The sequence below is a fragment of the Cryptomeria japonica genome, chromosome 8 (genome assembly GCF_030272615.1).
Source record: "Cryptomeria japonica chromosome 8, Sugi_1.0, whole genome shotgun sequence".
NCBI classification, from domain to species: Eukaryota; Viridiplantae; Streptophyta; class Pinopsida; order Cupressales; family Cupressaceae; genus Cryptomeria; species Cryptomeria japonica.
The window spans coordinates 219,311,282-219,330,344 of record NC_081412.1 but is presented as its reverse complement, the minus strand read 5'-3'; the positions used below and the strand labels follow the sequence as shown (position 1 = coordinate 219,330,344).

Sequence of the window (19,063 nt, the reverse complement as noted above, 5' to 3'; positions counted from 1 at the left end):
ATTAACGTCAAAAACTAATCTTGTTTTTTGCTGCAAATTCTCGTTGGTCATTATGTTTTTGATGTTTTGAATCTGTTCTAGTGTTGTTAAATGTTGTTGATATCTTATGGCTATGTTAAGGGTCACCGCCCTAATTAACGTTGTTTTTTAATCAAAAACATCAAAAACTAATCATTAGCAGCATCACCGAAAAAGAAAGTTTTATCTCTGAAATCCTTGTTCAACGAGCTATCGAAACTAATTAAAGTCTTAGCAAAAGGCCACCTAGAGCCATAAACAACATTAACAATATCTAAACTATTAAAAGTATCTAAAGGGAATCTATCCTTAAATTTTGTATTTTTATTTTAAGAATTGAACAAATAAATTACTATTATTACATAAAAATGTTTTTGATTAGGAAAAGCAACTTTACAAGGGAGCTGACCCTTAAAATCCACAGCGCGAAGGCATCATAATAGCATTACAAATTATGCTGACAGTGGGTCTGCCACTATTTTCTTTGTTGTTCCAATAGATCAGCCCCCTTGTTTTTTGGCTGCTTTTAATATAAAAAACAACATTACAAATTACCAAAAAAACAACAAAAACTAATAGCAGCTTAAAAATGTTATGAACTGTATAAGTGCTATAATTTTTGAACTAAGAGCTATTCCCAATTCAAGTAGTATTTTTTAGATCAGAATATGTAACTAACATTCACATCTTCTAGTGACTTGCCAATCAATCTATATGTTAGAGGCCCTTTCAAATTGTGAATTGAATACCTTGATTTATTTATATATTCAAATATTTGATATGTTTATAATATATCAATAGTTAATGTAAATTGAATCTTTCTTCATGTAAATTTTGTATTGTTAATGACTATTTTTTTTGGAGATGAGTAAAATTACTATTGTCATGTATGTTTGCATGTACTAATTATTTCAATTGTATATAATGTTCCAATCTAAAAAATTTCATACATTGAAAATAAATTATTTGATATCTTAACAATATCTAAATATTTATTTTTGTTTACGATATTTATTATTTTATAATATATTTATTTTAAATATTTTGGAAATAATAATATATTATAGAATTAAAAATAGATTATATTATTTGTATATTCGAAATAGAAAATTATCCAATATCATAATAATCACTTAAATTAATGTCAATAACCTTATTAGAAAATAATCTTCAAAATATATAATTTTTGATGTATAATAAATTTTGTTATTATAAATATAATATCATACGTTCACTATTTATTAAAACACTTTTATATTTATAAAAAAATTCTTTAAAAATATAAAAAATAACATCTTTATCTTTTTTTTTTTATCGGTAAAAGGCCAAAGCCAAAATTTTTTATTAGATTAAAATTCATTACATAGCATTACAATCTCCGCTCAGTGTGGGCGCTGGTAGGAAAGAGCGGAGAGGAAAAAACCTCTGGCCTTGCCCAAGACATTAAGTCCAGTTAAAAAAGACCCATAATGATTACATCATTACAACTTAGGAGTATTATGAAATTACAACGTAATCAATACAATCTGTCATCCTATACTAAACATTATGAAGATTGACTATCCCTTTTCTCAAATTGAGGCAAAGGTTTGCCTTCGGAGACCACTACTAATCAACAGACCGTAAATGTCTTTCAACTGCTGTCAAGACAATCGGACTAAATGAAATCTCAGATACCTGAAAAAAAAAACCTTCAAACCTGCCCTACAACAGATCACTTCTTGAATTGTTAGCCAATAAACAAACCCAAATCTAGGTTGCCAAGCCTATTCCACAGTTGTTGCTACAACCATAGAACTTTAGTATTGAAAAAGCACCGAAGTATTGAGAAAACTCAAATCCTTAACATTGCCTTCATCTTTATCATAATTAAGTCAGACATAGAAATAACATAGCAAGGATCTGGGAGATAGGGAATCTATCGCCAAAAAGATATTAAAGTCACCTCACTCCTTTTAGAAAGTCCTATTCATATTTGATAATCAGAGACATACTGCTTTCAAAAAGTCTTAATCAAACAGTTCCTTTTAGAAAGACAACTTATTTGAGACACCAAAGAGAATTTAAAAAAAATAATTATCCACCTTTATATCAGAAACAAGCAAAACCGGAAGCAGGAAGAAAAAGAATGAGGGGAAAAATCCAAAATTCCAAGAGAGAATTAACAAAAAGTATCCTTTCCATGCTTCACAATTCTCTTTCAGAAAATAAAACTAGAAGCGGACAGCCTCCCCAACTCTGTCTATATATATATATATATATATAGAGAGAGAGAGAGAGAGAGAGAGAGAGAGAGAGAGAGAGAGAGAGAGAGAGAGAGCACTGGTTCATCACACAAAGCCAAGAACTAAAAATACTATAGGAAGCTTAGATTTCAGACATAATTTGTTAAACCCACAAGCAAGATCCATAAAGATCACACAAAAATTCAGAAGAATCATTTTAGAGCAAATTGTGAAAGGAAAGCCATCGAACTAAAGATAGAAAAAAGCATATCTAAAGCTAGAGCAAATATTAACCTTAACATCCATAAGTCTTTAAAAGTTAAGTCTAAAATAAAGTAAAATTTTTACGGTAAACCCTTAAGAATCAAAAAGTGATGATAAGATAAACTCGGGACAACAGTCCGACTATCCTGCCCAACATCTTCTTGCCCGCACCTCTATTACCTTCTCTATTGAGCTAGCTAGAGAATTATCTAGGCTAGAGGCAGGGACGGGAGGGATGTCCATGTCATCTGAGACAACTTCAATGTTTTCAGCTTCAAGATAGTTAGCCAACCACCTGTTACATGTCAGTTTTCTCACATGCAAAAGCCATATAAAAAAGAAAAAATTCCTTCGCCTAGTCGGATTATAGGCCTCAAAGGCAGCCATATCCTCAATTTCCAGGATTGGAAATCTAGGCACCCGGTTAGTCATTCGAATGAGTATATCATAATTGCGAGGGTTTGGTGCAGTTAACTCCTCGTCAATATTGACAACCACCCTCTCAAGTTCACCCAACAATTCTTTCTTGAAGACACTTCTACATAATTTTATCACCACATCCTTGTCCTTCTCATAATGCATAGCCACCGCTAAGAACATAGCAGCAATATCAAAATTAGCCCTAGTGCGGTCTTCATTTGAGATATATTCCTCCCCAAGATTTTTCATGACCGTCCTGATAACCAGGACATTCGGGAAGACCAGAATGCCTTTCAATATTTCTTCCTTAATTTCTCCTATAAAAGCCATTTGTCGCTTGAGCCCTATAAGCCTTAACAGAGTATCGATAAAGAGCTTCGAGTCTCTTAGATAACCAGCTACTCAAAACAAGCCCTTACTTATAATAATCGAGTTTTAAAAGGCGTCGAGAAATACAACCCATCTTTCTTGGTAAAGGACCGATATGATTGCTAAAGAGTGTCAAAGGAGCGAGGATAAAGGGTCATGATGCAGGTTAAACAATCTCTAGGATCAAGGTAATAAATATCGCCGCCGCTAGTTGAGCGAGCTCCTTAGCATTAGCTGGCTCTTATGGCAAGGGAAGTCACATCATCAATTCCAAGTATGCCGCCAAAGAAGGCACTACTCGAGATAATTTGCTGGCATAATAAATATGTCTAAAGGCATCAGACTGCCCCTCTAAACTTATAATATGTCTAAAGATGAGCATTACCATATATATCACCATATATATAAAATTCTATATAAATACATCCATACATTTACATATGCATCTATTAATATATATATGAGTCTAACAACATCCTTATCCTTTATGCATATCTATATATAATAAATTTGTATATGTGTATTAATATATATACATCCATACATGTATATATGTATATATGCTTATATATATGCATGTCTCTCTCTCTCTATATATATATGCTTATATATATGTATGTCTATATATATATGCATATCCATATATACATATATATACCTATAAACATAAAATCTCAATAGAAGGCTCCAAGTATATTAAAAAATGTATATGAAAATATATATATATATATATATTTGTGTGTGTGTGTGTGTATTTTTATGTATATATATGTATATAAGCACTATGAATTTATCCCAAAGACCTCTAATATTTATAACAAGAGAGATAAAGAAGAGTATTTCTACTACCTTCGACCTAGACTTAACCATCTATTACTAACGAAACTTTCTTCCTCTCAAAGAGGAAGCTAGGTCAAGGGATGAATCCCCGAGGAGAACCCATAGCCTAACTAATAGAGACCAGAAGCCTAAGAGTCAAAACCTCGTAGTAGATACTTAGGACAAGAGGGAAGGCTCTATTTTAACTTACGAACCGTCCATCAGCTCCCGCATTGGCTAATTCATCCACTCTGGAGTTGTCTTCTCTATAAATATGATTGAAGGTTGTTTTCTTGAAATCCTTGAGGAGGCTTAGAGCTCTTGACAAGATCACATTCAACTTCCAATTAGGAAGAAAACCTTTTATAAGGCCATTGATAATAATAGCCGAATCTCCTTCAATGGCGAGCTTGCTAATGCCCCTATTTTGACATAAGAGGAGGCCTTCAACTAAGGCTAAAATCTTTGCATTATTATTGGATTCAAACGCTATAGGTTTGGCCAACTTAGCTAATTCCTTGCCAGCATCATCATGAAGACAACACCCAATCCCTGCAGGACCTGGATTCCCACGAGAAGCACCATCAAAGTTAAGCTTCGCCCACCCTTTTTTTGGGACCTTCCATTTGTAGGCTTCTCTTAACTCCTTTTTATTAGAGTTGCTTACTCCTACAAAGGGAGGGATCTTCAGACCTAACCATCTACCTCTCATCTTCTCATCCCAGTATGTCATCTCAGAAAATTTGCTAGGAAATTTAGAAGTTTTGCTATTAAGGGTTTCTACTACTGAGGCTTCAATTTTATTCACAAGTTGGAGCCAATCCAATTTCTTATCCTTAAAGAGTCTTTTGTAACATTCCTTCCAAAGTTCCTAAATAACCAAAGATGGGGCCAGTTTCCATAGCCCTCCAAAGAGGGAGCGTTGATGTAGAATGGGCCATGCTTGAAACATTCCAAGAATGGAGTTAGGGAAAGCTGAGCTCCATCCTAATTTGTTACATAACCAGAGCCAACAATTGGAGGAATAATTGCAATTGAGGAGGATATGATCCTTATCCTCTTCTGCCTTTTCACATAAAGGGCATCTACTGGGTCCCTCAAAGCCCATTTTCCTAAATCTGTCCGCCGTTAGAATCTTATTTTGGAGAGCAAACCATGAAAACAGTCTTGCCTTTGGCAAACGCATCTTATCCCAACATAGGACTGAGGGGACAGAAGTGCTTGAGGAAAGTTGCTAACTAAGGAGAAGATTATAACCATCATTTGAGGTGTACTCTCCCGATTTCGATCCATCCCAGACAAGAGTATCTGACCCCATGTTGAAAGTGACCATTCTCTTTTTAAGGATGCCTTGGAGCAACTTTTTTTCCCTTACTGGGATATCCACATGATCTAAAGATTTCCATTTCCAACCCTTAGCTAGGTCCTTGTCAATTGGCAATATGTAATCCTTAACATAACTACCCCATACGGATTCCAGCACTGCTTTGGACGACTCCAAATTTGTACTCTTATGAAGGGCCTTGAAACCTCCCCAAGAATCAGTCCCAAAAAGGGCTTCTTCACCATTGCCCAAATTCCATGATAATTTGCCTAAAATAATTTTCCTGCATTCCAACATAAAATTCCAAATGCGAGAACCTTTTGGGGGAGAAGATTCCCTAAAGAGGCTAGTATGGTCTCTACCTCTAAGATATTTGTGGTATAAGATTTGAGCCCATTTGAGGTGGGGAGATTTGAACATTCTCCAAACTAGTTTGGCCCCTAGTGCTCTGCTCTAGTCCTTAATATTCTTAATCCCTATACCCCCTTCTGACTTTGTCCTACAAATCTTATCCCAAGCCATAAGGGAGATCGTCTTCTTCTCCTCAATCCCTTGCCAAAAAAAAGACATAAGATGTCTATTCAATATTTCCTTTTTGGACTGAGGGAGGTTAATACATGATAACTGATAGATAGGCATCGCTACCAAAACCAATTTGACCATAGTATCTCTTCCAGCAGAGGATAGCCACTTGCATTTCCAGGTTGCTACCTTACTCCTAATCCTATCTATCACTGAATCCCACAAATTTGACGAATCATTGCCCTTATCTAGGGGTAGACCTAGATACTTGCAGGGAAGCCTACCCATATTAAAATTCAAAACTCTACAAATGCCATTTTGTAAGCAAACCTTAGTATTGAAAAAGAAGACTTCAAATTTAGATGGATTGATTTATTGTCCAGAAGCCTTAGAGTAAGAGTCTAGGATCTGCTTAAACGCCTTCACTTCTCCTAAATTACTGAGCCCATATAACATAGTATCATCCACAAATTGTTGATACGTGGTAGGATCTAGGTTGCTAGTAATTCTGATTCCTGAAATCTGACTACTTTCCCTTGCTCTAGAGATCACTCTACCCAATGATTCTACCAAAATGATGAAGAGAAAAGGGGATAAGGGATATCCTTGTCTTAGACCCCTAGAAGAGCTAAAAAATTCTTCAGGAGTTCCATTAACTAACATTGAGAATTCAGACGTTGAGATGCATTCAAATATCAAGTTAATCCATGAAGAGGGGAATCCAAAGGCTTCTAAGAATTTGCAGAAGAATCTCCAGTCTACCTTGTTGTAGGCTTTCCTAATGTCTAGTTTTAAGAGCATACTGGGGGTTCCATTCTTCTGAACAAAGTGAATGACCTCCCGAGCTATAATAACCCCATCATAAATGGACCTCCTGGGAACAAAACCCGTGTATTCTTAGCTAATCAAAAGAGGAAGGAGTTTCTGAAGCCTATTAGCTAAAGTTTTAGTAAAAAGCTTATAGATGGTGTTACAAAAAGCAATGGGTATAAACTCATCAAAATACTCAGGCTTTTCCTTCTTTGGGATGAGGGACAAAAAAGTATTATTAATTTCTTTGAGGATATTACCTGAGTTCCTCATGCCCTCAAGAGCACCCGTCACCTCCTCCCCTACGAAGGACCAACATTTTTGAAAAAACTAGTTGGAAAGCCATCCGGACCGGGGGATTTGTCCAGACTCATCTACATTAGAGTTGCTTCTACTTACGCTAAAGAGAATTTTGTAGTCAGATTATGGGTTTGATCCTTACTGAGTAGTTTTGGAATACATTTTAGAAACTTGTCTTGGTCTGAGCAAAGAGGGCTCCAATCAGAGTTGAGAATATTGGAGAAAAAGTCTACTGCCTCCCTCGAGATGATCTAAGGATCTTCCACCTCAGAGCCATTACTTATCTTAATCTTAGAAATTCGGTTAATGACTCTTCTAAGTTTCACACTATTGTGAAAGAATTTAGTGTTCTTATCTCCCTCATCCAACCACGTCTCCTTGGATTTTTGTTTCCAAAAGATCTCTTTTGCAAGAATATTTTCTTATTCAAGGAGTTTCTTTTCTCTTAGAAATAAAGCTTCATCCATCCCTTTCCTCATCACCATTTCGTTTACCTCCACCAACTCTGCTTCCACCTGAGCCTTCTTGTCAAAAATATTACCAAAATGCTCCTTATTCCACAGAATGAGCTTCCGCTTAATTATTTTAAGCTTATTGACTACCTTATAGATCCCAGACCTAGAGACCTCTGCCTCTTTCCACCATTCCTCTAGAAGCTTAAGAATATTATCATCTTTCAGCCACATTTGTTCGAATTTAAAAGGACATCTTCTTGGTCATGAGTCACCAAGAATGCTAAGTTGGATCAGAAAATGATTCGAGCCCGAGAAAGGTAAAATTGAGGCATCTAAGGTATACAAAAAGTTGGTAAGAATGCCCGTTACAAAGAACCTATCTAGTTTTTCTGCCATATTATTAAAACCTAACCTTCTATTGTTCTAGGTAAAAGCATCCTTAACCATGTTAATCTGTATCAAGCCACTACGATGGACCCAATATACAAAGTCTAAAGTTGCTCTAGAGATTTTACCTATGCCTCCTCGTTTCTCATATTGATTCACGATAGCATTAAAGTCACCTCCTAAAATGCAAAATTGATCCTGGGAGTTTGTGAATTCCTCAATTTCCTTCCAAACTCTTCTTTTGTCCTCATTTAGGGTTGGCCCATACACATTAATAATGATAAAATCTAGTTTGTGTTTCAAGCTGGTAACCCTGTCACTTATCCAATTGCCTTGAGACTCTAATAATGAGAATCTTATTTTGTGTGGGTCTCAAATAATGGATAGACTTCCAAAGGCTCCAGTGGCTGTAACACCTATAATATGTCTAAAGCCTAATCATTTACCAAAGGAGGCTAAGTCAATATTCTCTAATTTGGTTTCCTGTAACATAACTAAATCAAGACTATAGTTAGATAGACAATGTTTGACTATCTGCTGTTTGTTAGGGGCATTTAAACCCCTAACATTCCATGATAATACTTTCATGGTGCTGTGGGAAGGATCTTCCCCTTCCCTGCATGAGACATATCTGTGAGTTTAACTTGACCTTCCGCTATACCATCATTAGCTCTCAGCTCCGATAGGGATTTCTTGTCTCTTTTTGCAGAGCTTGGCACAATCCAGAGTGGCCTTTTCCCCAACCCATTATCCAATTCCTAAAGCTTCATTTTCTTTATTATCTAACTCTATTATGAGGGCTTCCATATCAGTGACCTCAGGGGGATGGGTAAAATTCATAATCCCTTTTCTCAGCATTGTCTTCTGTAGTTCTAGCTCATCCTTGTCTACTATTTCATCCAGTAAATTCTCCAAGATATCCTTAGTGACTGAATCACATAAATAGTTGATAATGTAGTTTACCTCTTCCTCTTTTCGAACCAGATCTACCTCTTGTTCAACCTTATCCAAACTATTGGGGGCTCCCCATGGTTGGGAGGAAGCATTTTCTCCCAAATTGCTCCTGACATTTGAACCAACATCCTGTTCAGGGATAAGAGTCAATTCTTCCTTCTCCCCATCCTCCTGATCATCAATATCAAGATTAATTCCACCCTTTCTATCCTAAGATAAATTTTTAAATTCTTCCCTTACGGTCACTTCAAGGGCACAATAGTTCTTCACTTCCTTAGAGTCAGAAACTCTCCCCTGCTTATCCTTCAAAATATCCTCATGGGATAGCAATGGAGAGGGATTCTTCCCCTCATCCATACTCTGGTCACCTATAATTTCCCCTTCTTCAACCCCATCATACTGCCCTGTCGATGGAGGGTTATCCTTAATCACAAACCCTCCTTTTTCCAAATTGAAACAAATATCTAGCTTAGGGATTGCTCTAGGGTTTATTTGAGAGGAAAATACTTCTAAGACTGGTTCAAATGGTAAGTCTAGATCTAGAATCCCTTTATAGAATTCAGGGTAAATCAAGAAAGATGACTCCCTAGTTTTGATTTCAATGGGGCTGAGTGAATTCACACTAATATCCATATTAATTATCAACACACAATTCGAATACTTCCTATTTTTGTCACTAATCTCTACGAATTTTCCTAAATGATTACCTATTTTCCTAATAATTTCCATATCCTTTAATTCTACTGGTAAATTGGGGATCAAAACCGGTCTATCTATTTTAAACGACTTTAATTTATTTGGGTTGAAAGCAGGTTGCCATTCTAAAAATTTAAAATCAAAGCCTTTAAAAATCGGAGATTTACCTGTTAAGAATTCATTCTTATGCCTGGCATTTCCACAGTCAATATAAAGAAAACCCTCGGACAAGATAGCAATACTTACTATCCAATTGAAGGACGACTTCAACCAATCTGCAATTACCTCTGTTGAGACTCCAAGTCCGCACCATCTAGCAAAAACCCCAAATGTTTTGCAGGATTGTTGAACCCTTTCAACCAAACTGTCATTGATTTCCAGTACATTCCTCTCTTCTGAATTGTTCAACATCTTATTCGGCTTAATTGTCGTGGGTTTGGGAGGAGGCAAAGTTTTGGGATTCTTGCCTCCCTCCACGGAAACCTTAGGTTTGGCATAATTACCACCCGACCTCCAATTATCCAAATTTCCTTTACATTTATTTTTATTTGGCTTGATCCGGGGAACCAATTTTATAAAACCTTCCTCAAGATTCCGCAAATGGGTGAACCTGTTGGAGATAGACGACATGATAGAGCCTCCCTGATGACGGGTATTCTATTTGCTTTGATCTCCATTTCTAGAAATTGGTAAATCTTTCATAGCAGCCCTCTGATATCTCCTTGGTTTCACCATCTGCCATTCTGATTTTGCCTGAGGCAAAGGAGCCCAGTTCCCCGAATTGCAGGCCGAAACCGCATATTTTGTTTGCTCGAAAAACCATTTCTGCCGTTCGAGGTTCGAATGTTTTCGCAAAAGAAATCGCAGAGCCATGTTTTTCTAAATTATAATTTTAATTATTTACACACAAAAAAAATAACATCTTTATCTTACTATTACAAAAGTTTAAAAAATCTTCTAAATTTTCATTTAAATACAAAAATTTAACTAATACCTAGAAATGCTTAAATACACCATTAACAAAACAGACTTTGAAAAATGTTACTAATATAAATATTAATGACGGAACTAAACAAACAAGAGTTGTGAGACAGCATGAGTCCCTGCCTTTAGCTAAAAACATGCTAGCAATGAGTGAAGTGTTGAGAACAATTAAGTAGTTGTTTATCTAGCAATAGTAAATTGATAACAAAGAACTAATAAAAAATTTTCATCTTTAATTCTAAAGCTAAGTATATCTATCTCCCCGTACACTACACTTGTTCAACAATCTCTCTCTCTTACAAAATACAAGAACTCTAGGATTTACAAATGAATAAACTCCATCTCAGTGAATTATTACCTAGGCTAGATGAAAAAAAAACAAAGCCTAATATTTTGGTCATATATGTTTGAAGAACAAATCAAAAGAAACAACTTTAAGAAATAGTTACTTACCTTGAGCAGTAAGCATGTGAAATTTGTAAGACTGTGTTGAGACTGTGTTGTGCAAAGGATACCCTGCCAGACAAAAACACATTTATATTGTCAATTCATATCACAATATTATCCTTTACAAAGAAGAAAAGCTGAGTTTGGGAATCTATTTTTCTCTATTGGGTGTTTCTTACCTAACCCACTTGTCTAATAATAAAGAAAAAAAAATAACACAACTTCAAGGAAAGTGAACCCCAGTTTCCCTATATTCTGCTAAAATTTATATGCCCCCGAATCCATTCAAAAAGCGTTGCATAATAAAACTATTAAAATACTGAATATCCCTATCAAACTCCATGAATGGTAAAGCCAGATGTATGCTCACTCAAGTTTTAGCCAACTGGAAAAAGGAAAAAGGAAAAAGAGGAAGGTTGAGGAATCCACTTTACTCCATTGTGATTTTTTTATCATACCCACTTGCAAAATAATTACACAAACTTCAATCTCAATGAGCCCTAGTGTCCTTGTATTCTGCTTAAATTTATAAATTTATAATCCTATGATTCCGTTCAACAAGGATAGCTATTATCCCTATCAAATTCACACGGGTTTCATTTAAAGAATACTTCATTCAATATTCGATACAAAACCTCAAATTCAATTAGAAATGCAAAATGTCAGTACAAAATGAATTTGAAAAATAAACACAGAATGCATAGGATAGGCCTAGTGCACCAGTAGGCAATGTAAGAAGGCTACAGGCCATGCTGATACTGTAATACTATTATGCAAACGGAAAAAATGGAGCATGCCCAGGTTTTGTAACTGCCATGAAATGCAATGGTTGTAATATACACACAAATTTTGTCTTGAGTTATTTGTTGCAACTGCACAAACAACCTTGAAGGTGAAACCCCTACCAGTTGCAGGGAAATAAGAATGGAATTGGTATTATGCAGATTTCTATCTACATTTGCAAAAAAGAGTCCCGAGATTTAACCTATAAGTGCACACCAATGGAAGGGTCAAATTGAATAGGATTATAGAATTTTCCCTACAAATATTTGATAGGCGAATGGCTGACTTGGTGGGAGGATGGTTTGCCCCTCGAAATTGTTTGTTGGGATCAAAGAGTAGTTAATGGGTAACAAGACTAGCCTGTAGTGGTGTGCAGACTAAAAAAATTCTTCTTAATCGCGGCTTTCAAAATTCATAAAGATCCCTAATGCAAGTGGACAACAAAACTGTCCAATCTGATATTGATTTGCTGGATAAAAAAATTCATATGCATTACAGAAACACCTCAAATTCCTGCCATTGTTGTGGCGAATTTTGTGGACAACGGAATATAAAAAAAAAAACATTTCCGCTCTTCTGCTTCGTTTCAAGCGAGAAATCTATGATTTTGTAAGGAGAATTTTTCTCAACACAAGAACGACATTGAGGACAAAGTGTCTGTGCAGAAGGATATCAGTAGCCTTAGCCTATGCATTGGCCATAGAGCCAAAAGTCTTGAAAATGAAAATGAAGCTAAATGAAAATTCTTCAAATTAAGTCACAGTAAACAAAGCTCCTGCAAAAAAGTCTGGATACTGTTCTCTAAAACCCCTGTCAGTGAACAAATAAATGAATGAAAGTCTCAGGCAATAATCAGCGATTTTGGAAAATACCCACATTAGTAATAACAATGAAGTTGAGCAATAAAAAAAATAGGGGTTTTAATTAAAAAACAAATAATGAAATTTTTTACTAACAAAAACAGAGAAACAATGGTAGCGTTCTGCAACTAAGAATTGCTGACAAATCATACCTGTATTTATGCAGTCTTCTTAGGAAACTTTTCGCAAACAAAATGGTCTGCTTCCTTAAATCTTTCACCCTGCCAAATGAGAATGCAACAAAATTGTAGAAGCAATGAACGCAGTGTAGTTTTTTTAATGAATGACACACAGATTAAAACTGCCACGAATGCCAACTGGAGTCATTAAAAAACCTGTACAAATGCTTGTTTCAAGTTACAAAATCATTAATGAAATTGTACAGAGCACTTGCGGTAAGCACAGTGCCAACTAATTTCTATATTTTTTGTTATTGAAAATTTATTTAAGCCCCCAGGAAAATTCTATCAGCCAATAATGTTTTTAGGAAAAAATTAAAATAATTTGAAAAATATAAAAAATAAAAAGAATCATACTTAAAACTTTAGAATTAAATATTTTTGATTTCATTTGACAAACTAATTGAGTTACATGAAAACATTAGTTCCCTGCTTAAGGCAGGGACTAATAAAAGTTAATAGTGTAGGCTAAAATAAAAGATAATAGTGTAGATTAAAAATAAAAACAAAATAATGTAAATATAAACAAATGCATCCAACGTACCACAGGTGATTAATATAAAATTTGTAACTATCTATGCACCCTGAGCTGAATTTCTTCATCATGGACTGAGAAAAAGACAAATTTATGACATTACTAGGTTTCAATTTAGATAAAAAGATGTGGGGGTCTTTTCCAGTGTGGAAGAAACTCACTTTTCCTGTCAGACGAAAAGAGCAGCTTTTTCATAATTTATTATTGATATGGGACCCATTACTTATTGACCCTTTGTGCAGTTCCCACCTAATTAATTTAGGCCATGATCTACCTTGTTCCGTGTGCTGAAGCTTATCGGAGAGGATGGGATTGCCCGTGAATTCATTCCATCTGATTAAGATTAGAATATGATGGAAGATTTTTTACATCTCTGAGGCTAAAGATAGTCTATGTGGTATCGGATTTATTACTTTGTTTAGTGAAATGTTGATTTTCTCCTATACAATTTGATAATATCTTATTATCTTGAAGAGAAGTGGCTGTTAAATTGTATATATACTTTAAAAGCCAGATATTTTGATACACTTTGCAATCCAAACTAAAATATTTTTCAATTTCCTCTCTCACCCCTATACAATTTGATAATATCTTATTATCTTGAAGAGAAGTGGCTGTTAAATTGTACATATACTTTAAAAGCCAGATATTTTGATACACTTTGCAATCCAAACTAAAATATTTTTCAATTTCTACTCTCACCACCATGCAAAACAATAAGATTGAATCCACAAGCATGTAGAGGAAAAGCTTTTGTTAACAATCGTGCAAGAAGAAAAGTAAGTAGCAGCAGCAGGAGAAGATGGCAAGTGACAGGTCTTTGGAGTTTACTCCTACCTGGGCAGTGGCTCTTGTATGCTTTGTCTTCATACTCATTTCTGTGATTCTTGAAGAGAGCATTCATCACGTTGGAAAGGTATATTTTTTGCTTCTCTATCTGTATTGCAGACAGTCAATAGTCTGTTCAATTCAGGGACTTTGATGAAAAAAGGTTCTTGAAAAGTGCATTCATCATGTTGGAAAAGTGTGTTTCTATTTCTCTATCTGTACGCATACACTCAATAGTTTGTTAAATTCAAGGCCTTCGTGGATAAAAGTCTTTTAATAATCTCTCGTTTGCCTTGTGGGTTTAGATTGGGTTTATATGCTACGGCAAGCATTATGTCTTTGGATAACTTAACCAATGGGGTGTACTGCATCCAGTGAACGGGATGCTGTCATTCATCCAAATTTAAAACTTTATCATGTCTATTGGTGATTGAACTAGTGTCTCCTTCATAAAATATCTACCCACCAAGTTGAATTTCTGTATCACTATTTTCAATTTTGCCTACTTTGAATAATTTATTATGGCTCTTTGGGATTGAATCCGAGCCTCTGTTATGATAGATCCTCCCAGCAAGTTGGAGGCTCTTTTTCTACCCAGTTTTGACATTTTTATCATGTCTCTTGTGGATTTGAAGCAGGGAATCTGGTACGAAAGCTCCATCGAAGAATTTGTTTGCTGTGTTTACCTCATTTTGGCACAGACCATATCTCCTGGGGATTTGGATCTTGGGTTCCAATAAGAAAGTCTCACATAGCAAGTTGTATGCTTTATTTTACCTAATTTTAACACTACTACTTCTCCGAGGAATTTAATTACTGCTTCGTTATGAAAGCTCCACTTAGCAATCTGCATGCTGTGTTTTATTAAATTTCAACACTTAACCATTTTTCCCGAGGATTTGAATCTTGGCTTCCATTGCTAATGCCCACCTAGCCAATTTTAACACTTAACTGTTTCTGTTAGAGATTTTGTTCTCGCACTTTATTTTAAATCAAGTAGTATGTTGTGTTTTATCCAAGTTCAGTACTCAACCATTTTTCCAGAGGATTTGAATCCTGGGTTCCATTATAAAACTGTGTTGCTTCTACAGTTTGAGCTCATCCCATTTGTCAAAGAGTTTATCACTGTTAGATTGAGGAAATTAAATATAAGGCCTGTTATTCATCCATTCCCTCATAGGTGCACCTTAAAAAATTGTTGCTTACTTGGCAAAATCAAATAACATCTTAAAAAGTCGTTGCTTAATTGACAAAACCAAACGATGTTGCACTAGAGGTTGGGTCCTTTTGGTTGATGACTCATATCCACAAGTATGTAGTTAGGAGCTCCATCTTTAATCATCATGAATTATTGTAATGTCAGTTATGCTAATATTCTAGTCCTCTCTAGGATAAGTAAAAATCTGTGCATATTATACAACATTGTATTTGAGGCTTTCATAGCCCTTCACGAGCAAGCAGGTAAAAGAGGAACGAGAGCTTCACCAAGTTTTGATGGACCCGATAAACATCCGCTATATGCTTCTCGAACATATTTGAAGGGGCAGCTAGGTGGGGAATCTACCTATGACAGAGGACTCTTGGTATATTTATCTGGTCAAATCTATACATATAACCAAGCTCACTTGGAAAAGCAATCTATTAAATATGCATAGGTGATTCTTCTTTATTGAGCTAGACACCCACCCGGGTGCATTTTCATCTATGGCAGTCGTATTACATATGTAATGCATAGTCACAATCTTGTGGGTGAGTGCATAAATAATCATGCATAAGCCGAACACTTTACCTGCTCTGCCTATTGATCGTGTTGTTTGGTGTCACTCTCTCTTTCTTCAGGCCATCTCCATTGTGGTAGTCTGATATTATACACAGTGAAAATTTGCAGGAGAACAGACATTTCTACTTTCCTTCTAAGTGTTCCTTAACGAAAAGCTGCATCAATTAAAGCTAGCCACAAGAAGGCTAAAATCTCCAAAAGGATTATAAACTTATTATCTTTCCATCCATTGGATTGTTCTCATTTTGTGTCAAGAAGGTTTATTGTAGATTAGCCTTCTATGCTGACAAAATAATCAATTTACCACTGGTTTGAAAAGATATGAAACTGGTGGAAATTTACATCAATTTACCATAACAAGTACAGTGGTATGCCTGTTGTACCTTTAAGTATGTCGGTGCTTTACTATGAAGACACTCTAAGCTAATCAGACTTTTTATATATGAAGCTGGAGCTTGAATGATTTATAATTCTATCCAAAGCTTCAGTCTGCAGGCTTCATGATCAATACATATATTTTCAAAATGAATATTTCCTAAATCCTGTGCTGGTCCTGAAGTCATAAAGAACGTGGTAAAAATATACATTCAACACATTTTCAGGCTTCATAGCTAGCCGTGGGAAGTAGAGTATGGTGCCATGGTCAGTCTTTTGAATCATCCCTTCTTGGGATCTCATTCTTGCCCAGCAATCACTCAATCTACTATTACAGGCTTCCTTTCAAGTCTTTCATGCTCTATCATTTCATTCTAATGTAGGTATAAATGCCTGATTTATCACAACCTTAAAGATGAGTATATTTTGTTCCAAAACTGATGCCTTGATAAGTTGATGTAGCTGATACAGTCATGAGATAGTATTTTTGTGGTGATAGGAAGTTGTGCAACCTAAAATGTGCATGTCCTTCATTCATTTGAACAGAGATGTTGGGTGACTTAACATGACCTCATTTTCTTGTTTGCAGTGGCTCACAAAGCGTAACAAGAAAGCATTATATGAAGCACTTGAAAAGATTAAATCAGGTATGTACTTTGGTTTTCTTAGATTAAGTTACCTTTTAGAGGGTTTTGAATTTTCTGATATAGGTAACCAAGAGTTCTTGCACAAGATTTCCTTTAGACTAAATGACTAGTATTTTCTCAACATTAATCATCTTAAAATGAAGGTACTGGATTTTCACTAGCTTAGTTTTCAAGAACTTCTCCTATGGTTATTACCTGAATCTTATACAATTATGTAATGATTGTAACCATTTTGGTTGCAGAATTGATGCTTCTTGGGTTCATTTCACTCCTGCTCACTGTGTCACAGACATATGTTGCCAAGATTTGCATATCAGAAAGCCTGTCTGAAACTATGCTTCCCTGTAGGAAGGACACTAGTGATACTAAAACCTCGTCAGAGGAGAAGAATCGGAAGCTTCTGTCAAGAGCCTTGTTTTCTAGTCAGGAGTCACAGAGGCGGATTTTGGCTGGTGGCTCCGACACTTCTTGTTTGGATAAAGTAAACCCATAGGCCATATGTTTTAATTATTTTAGCTGTTTTTCAAGACTGATTATTTTATTTTATTGCTGCTAGCTGTTTTCTGAAATACAACTGTTTTCCCAGGCTCTGTGGTTATTTTGTTTTAATGCTACTAACAATTTTCCTTGGTACACGATTTTTCTTGGTTTGCATGGCAAATTGTTTTTGATGGGAAGCAAGATTTGTAGGAAATGACAAGGTTTATGATGAATGTCTCAGAAGAATAGATCCACTAGATAAAATTTGAAAGAACTAGAAAGATGGATGCTAAAGGATCCTTCTTTATTTCTGTGATCGATAAACTTACTGCATTTTTAAAGAGAGTGAGATGTAAGGAAAGGGGAATGGAGAGGGACAGGGAAAGGGAGCCCATTGTCAACTTATATTATGCCAAATGGTAAATAGGACAACCAAAAAGTCCCTTTATAAATTTCTTCTCCCAGTGATTATAATGCAAGGAGAAAATAAAAGGAAGAGATGTAGAAATTATGGAAATACTAAAATCATCTGTTTGATTGAGCAGGTCTTGAGGTTTTTCTTCTTTCTTTTTCTGCTATCCATGCTCTTTTCCTTGGAGAATCACAGCCTCTCTTAAGAGATTTTAGTGAAAGTCCTTATGCTCCTTCCTAGAAGTTCATAGTAGGAAAGTCTATTTCACCTATTTGCAGCGTGGATCTTAGCAACGGAGAGGGAGGAAGGCCACCCTCAACATGCACGGGACCAAACAGCCACAATGTCGCTGCCTTCAATGACAGGTTCACTGATCAAAGAAGTCAATTCGCTGTTGATGATGACTGAATTTGATGCCTTCAATGACTTTGCCTTTGCCTTGATGAAAATCGCAGTCAACAATGAATGAATTCGCTGCCTTAGCAATTGCAATCTTGACAATATGAAATCTCTGTTATGTGTGATCAGAATTGCATTCTGGATAAGATCATTTGCAGTATCGATTTTGTGTTGATCAAATGTAATGATCAACATAAGTTTATAGTCGTTGAAGGGGTGCTATACCTCATAACAAGACCAACTTGTGATCATCATTTAATGATTTGCAATTAAAAGCTAAAGGCCAACTTGGTTCACAAATTCAAATTTTAATAAAAACGTTCTTGTTCATCGTGGGGCCCATTCAAGGTGGTGCGAACTCTAACATCTTTCCCTTTGTCTTAAACGAGATCGCACTTCCTTAAGTTGCACATTTGAGGGGTCAGTGGAAATCACCAAAATGCTTAAGTTGCTGATCTAGGGAATCAAAGGAAATCATCAAAATGCTTAAGTCGCTGATCTAGGCAATCAAAGGAAATCATCAAAATGCTTAGTTCATGGATTCAACCTTCCCTTGGAAGTGATCAATTTCCTTCCTAACTTGATATTGCTTGAGCTTCTTAGCAACGCATTTGACAAAATCATGATCTCATTCAAAACAATGCAATGCAAAACTTTATTTCACTGATTCAAGGGGTCAAAGGCAGTCTTAGTTCGCTCTTTTGAGGTGTCAAAGGAAGTCCTCCAAAATGGCAACTTTTGCTGTCTTGATCCATTTGCTCCAAGTTTCTCATGATAATTTCAATTTCAGG

At 35.7% G+C, this 19,063-nt stretch overlaps 2 protein-coding genes across 5 annotated transcripts in view; one reads left to right on the top strand and one right to left on the bottom strand.

Moving 5' to 3' along the window:
* Positions 1-220: 220 nt before the first annotated feature.
* LOC131067816 (uncharacterized) lies at positions 221-13,136 on the bottom strand. Of its 2 annotated transcripts, XR_009111875.2 has the most exons (3): positions 12,790-13,136; positions 11,001-11,063; positions 221-538 (listed from the first exon to the last, which is right to left on the bottom strand). XR_009111875.2 is itself a non-coding variant. In XM_058002978.2 (2 exons), exon 2 carries the CDS (start codon positions 10,191-10,193, stop codon positions 9,078-9,080), a length of 1,116 nt encoding a protein of 371 aa, XP_057858961.2. In that variant the 5' UTR covers positions 10,194-11,063; positions 12,790-13,136; the 3' UTR covers positions 4,968-9,077. The 2 variants fall into 2 exon arrangements, 1 of the variants encoding a protein (XP_057858961.2); XM_058002978.2 differs by lacking the exon at positions 221-538 and having other exon boundaries at positions 4,968-11,063.
* Positions 13,137-13,476: 340 nt separating this feature from the next.
* Positions 13,477-19,063, top strand: part of LOC131067817 (MLO-like protein 9) — a 120,074-nt gene continuing 114,487 nt past the window's right edge. For 2 of the 3 annotated variants that reach the window (XM_059209804.1, XM_058002979.2), the window contains exons 1-3: positions 13,477-14,267; positions 16,924-16,981; positions 17,224-17,462. In XM_059209804.1, the coding sequence (XP_059065787.1) occupies positions 14,154-14,267; positions 16,924-16,981; positions 17,224-17,462 (411 nt within the window). In that variant the 5' untranslated portion in view covers positions 13,477-14,153. The remainder of the gene's footprint in view (positions 14,268-16,923; positions 16,982-17,223; positions 17,463-19,063) is intronic. The other variant, XM_059209806.1, reaches the window with a different exon arrangement.

Coding starts and splice junctions, on each gene's coding strand:
- LOC131067816 (XM_058002978.2), bottom strand. CDS start 10,193: ATGTCGTCTATCTCCAACAGGTTCACCCATTTGCGGAATCTTGAGGAA.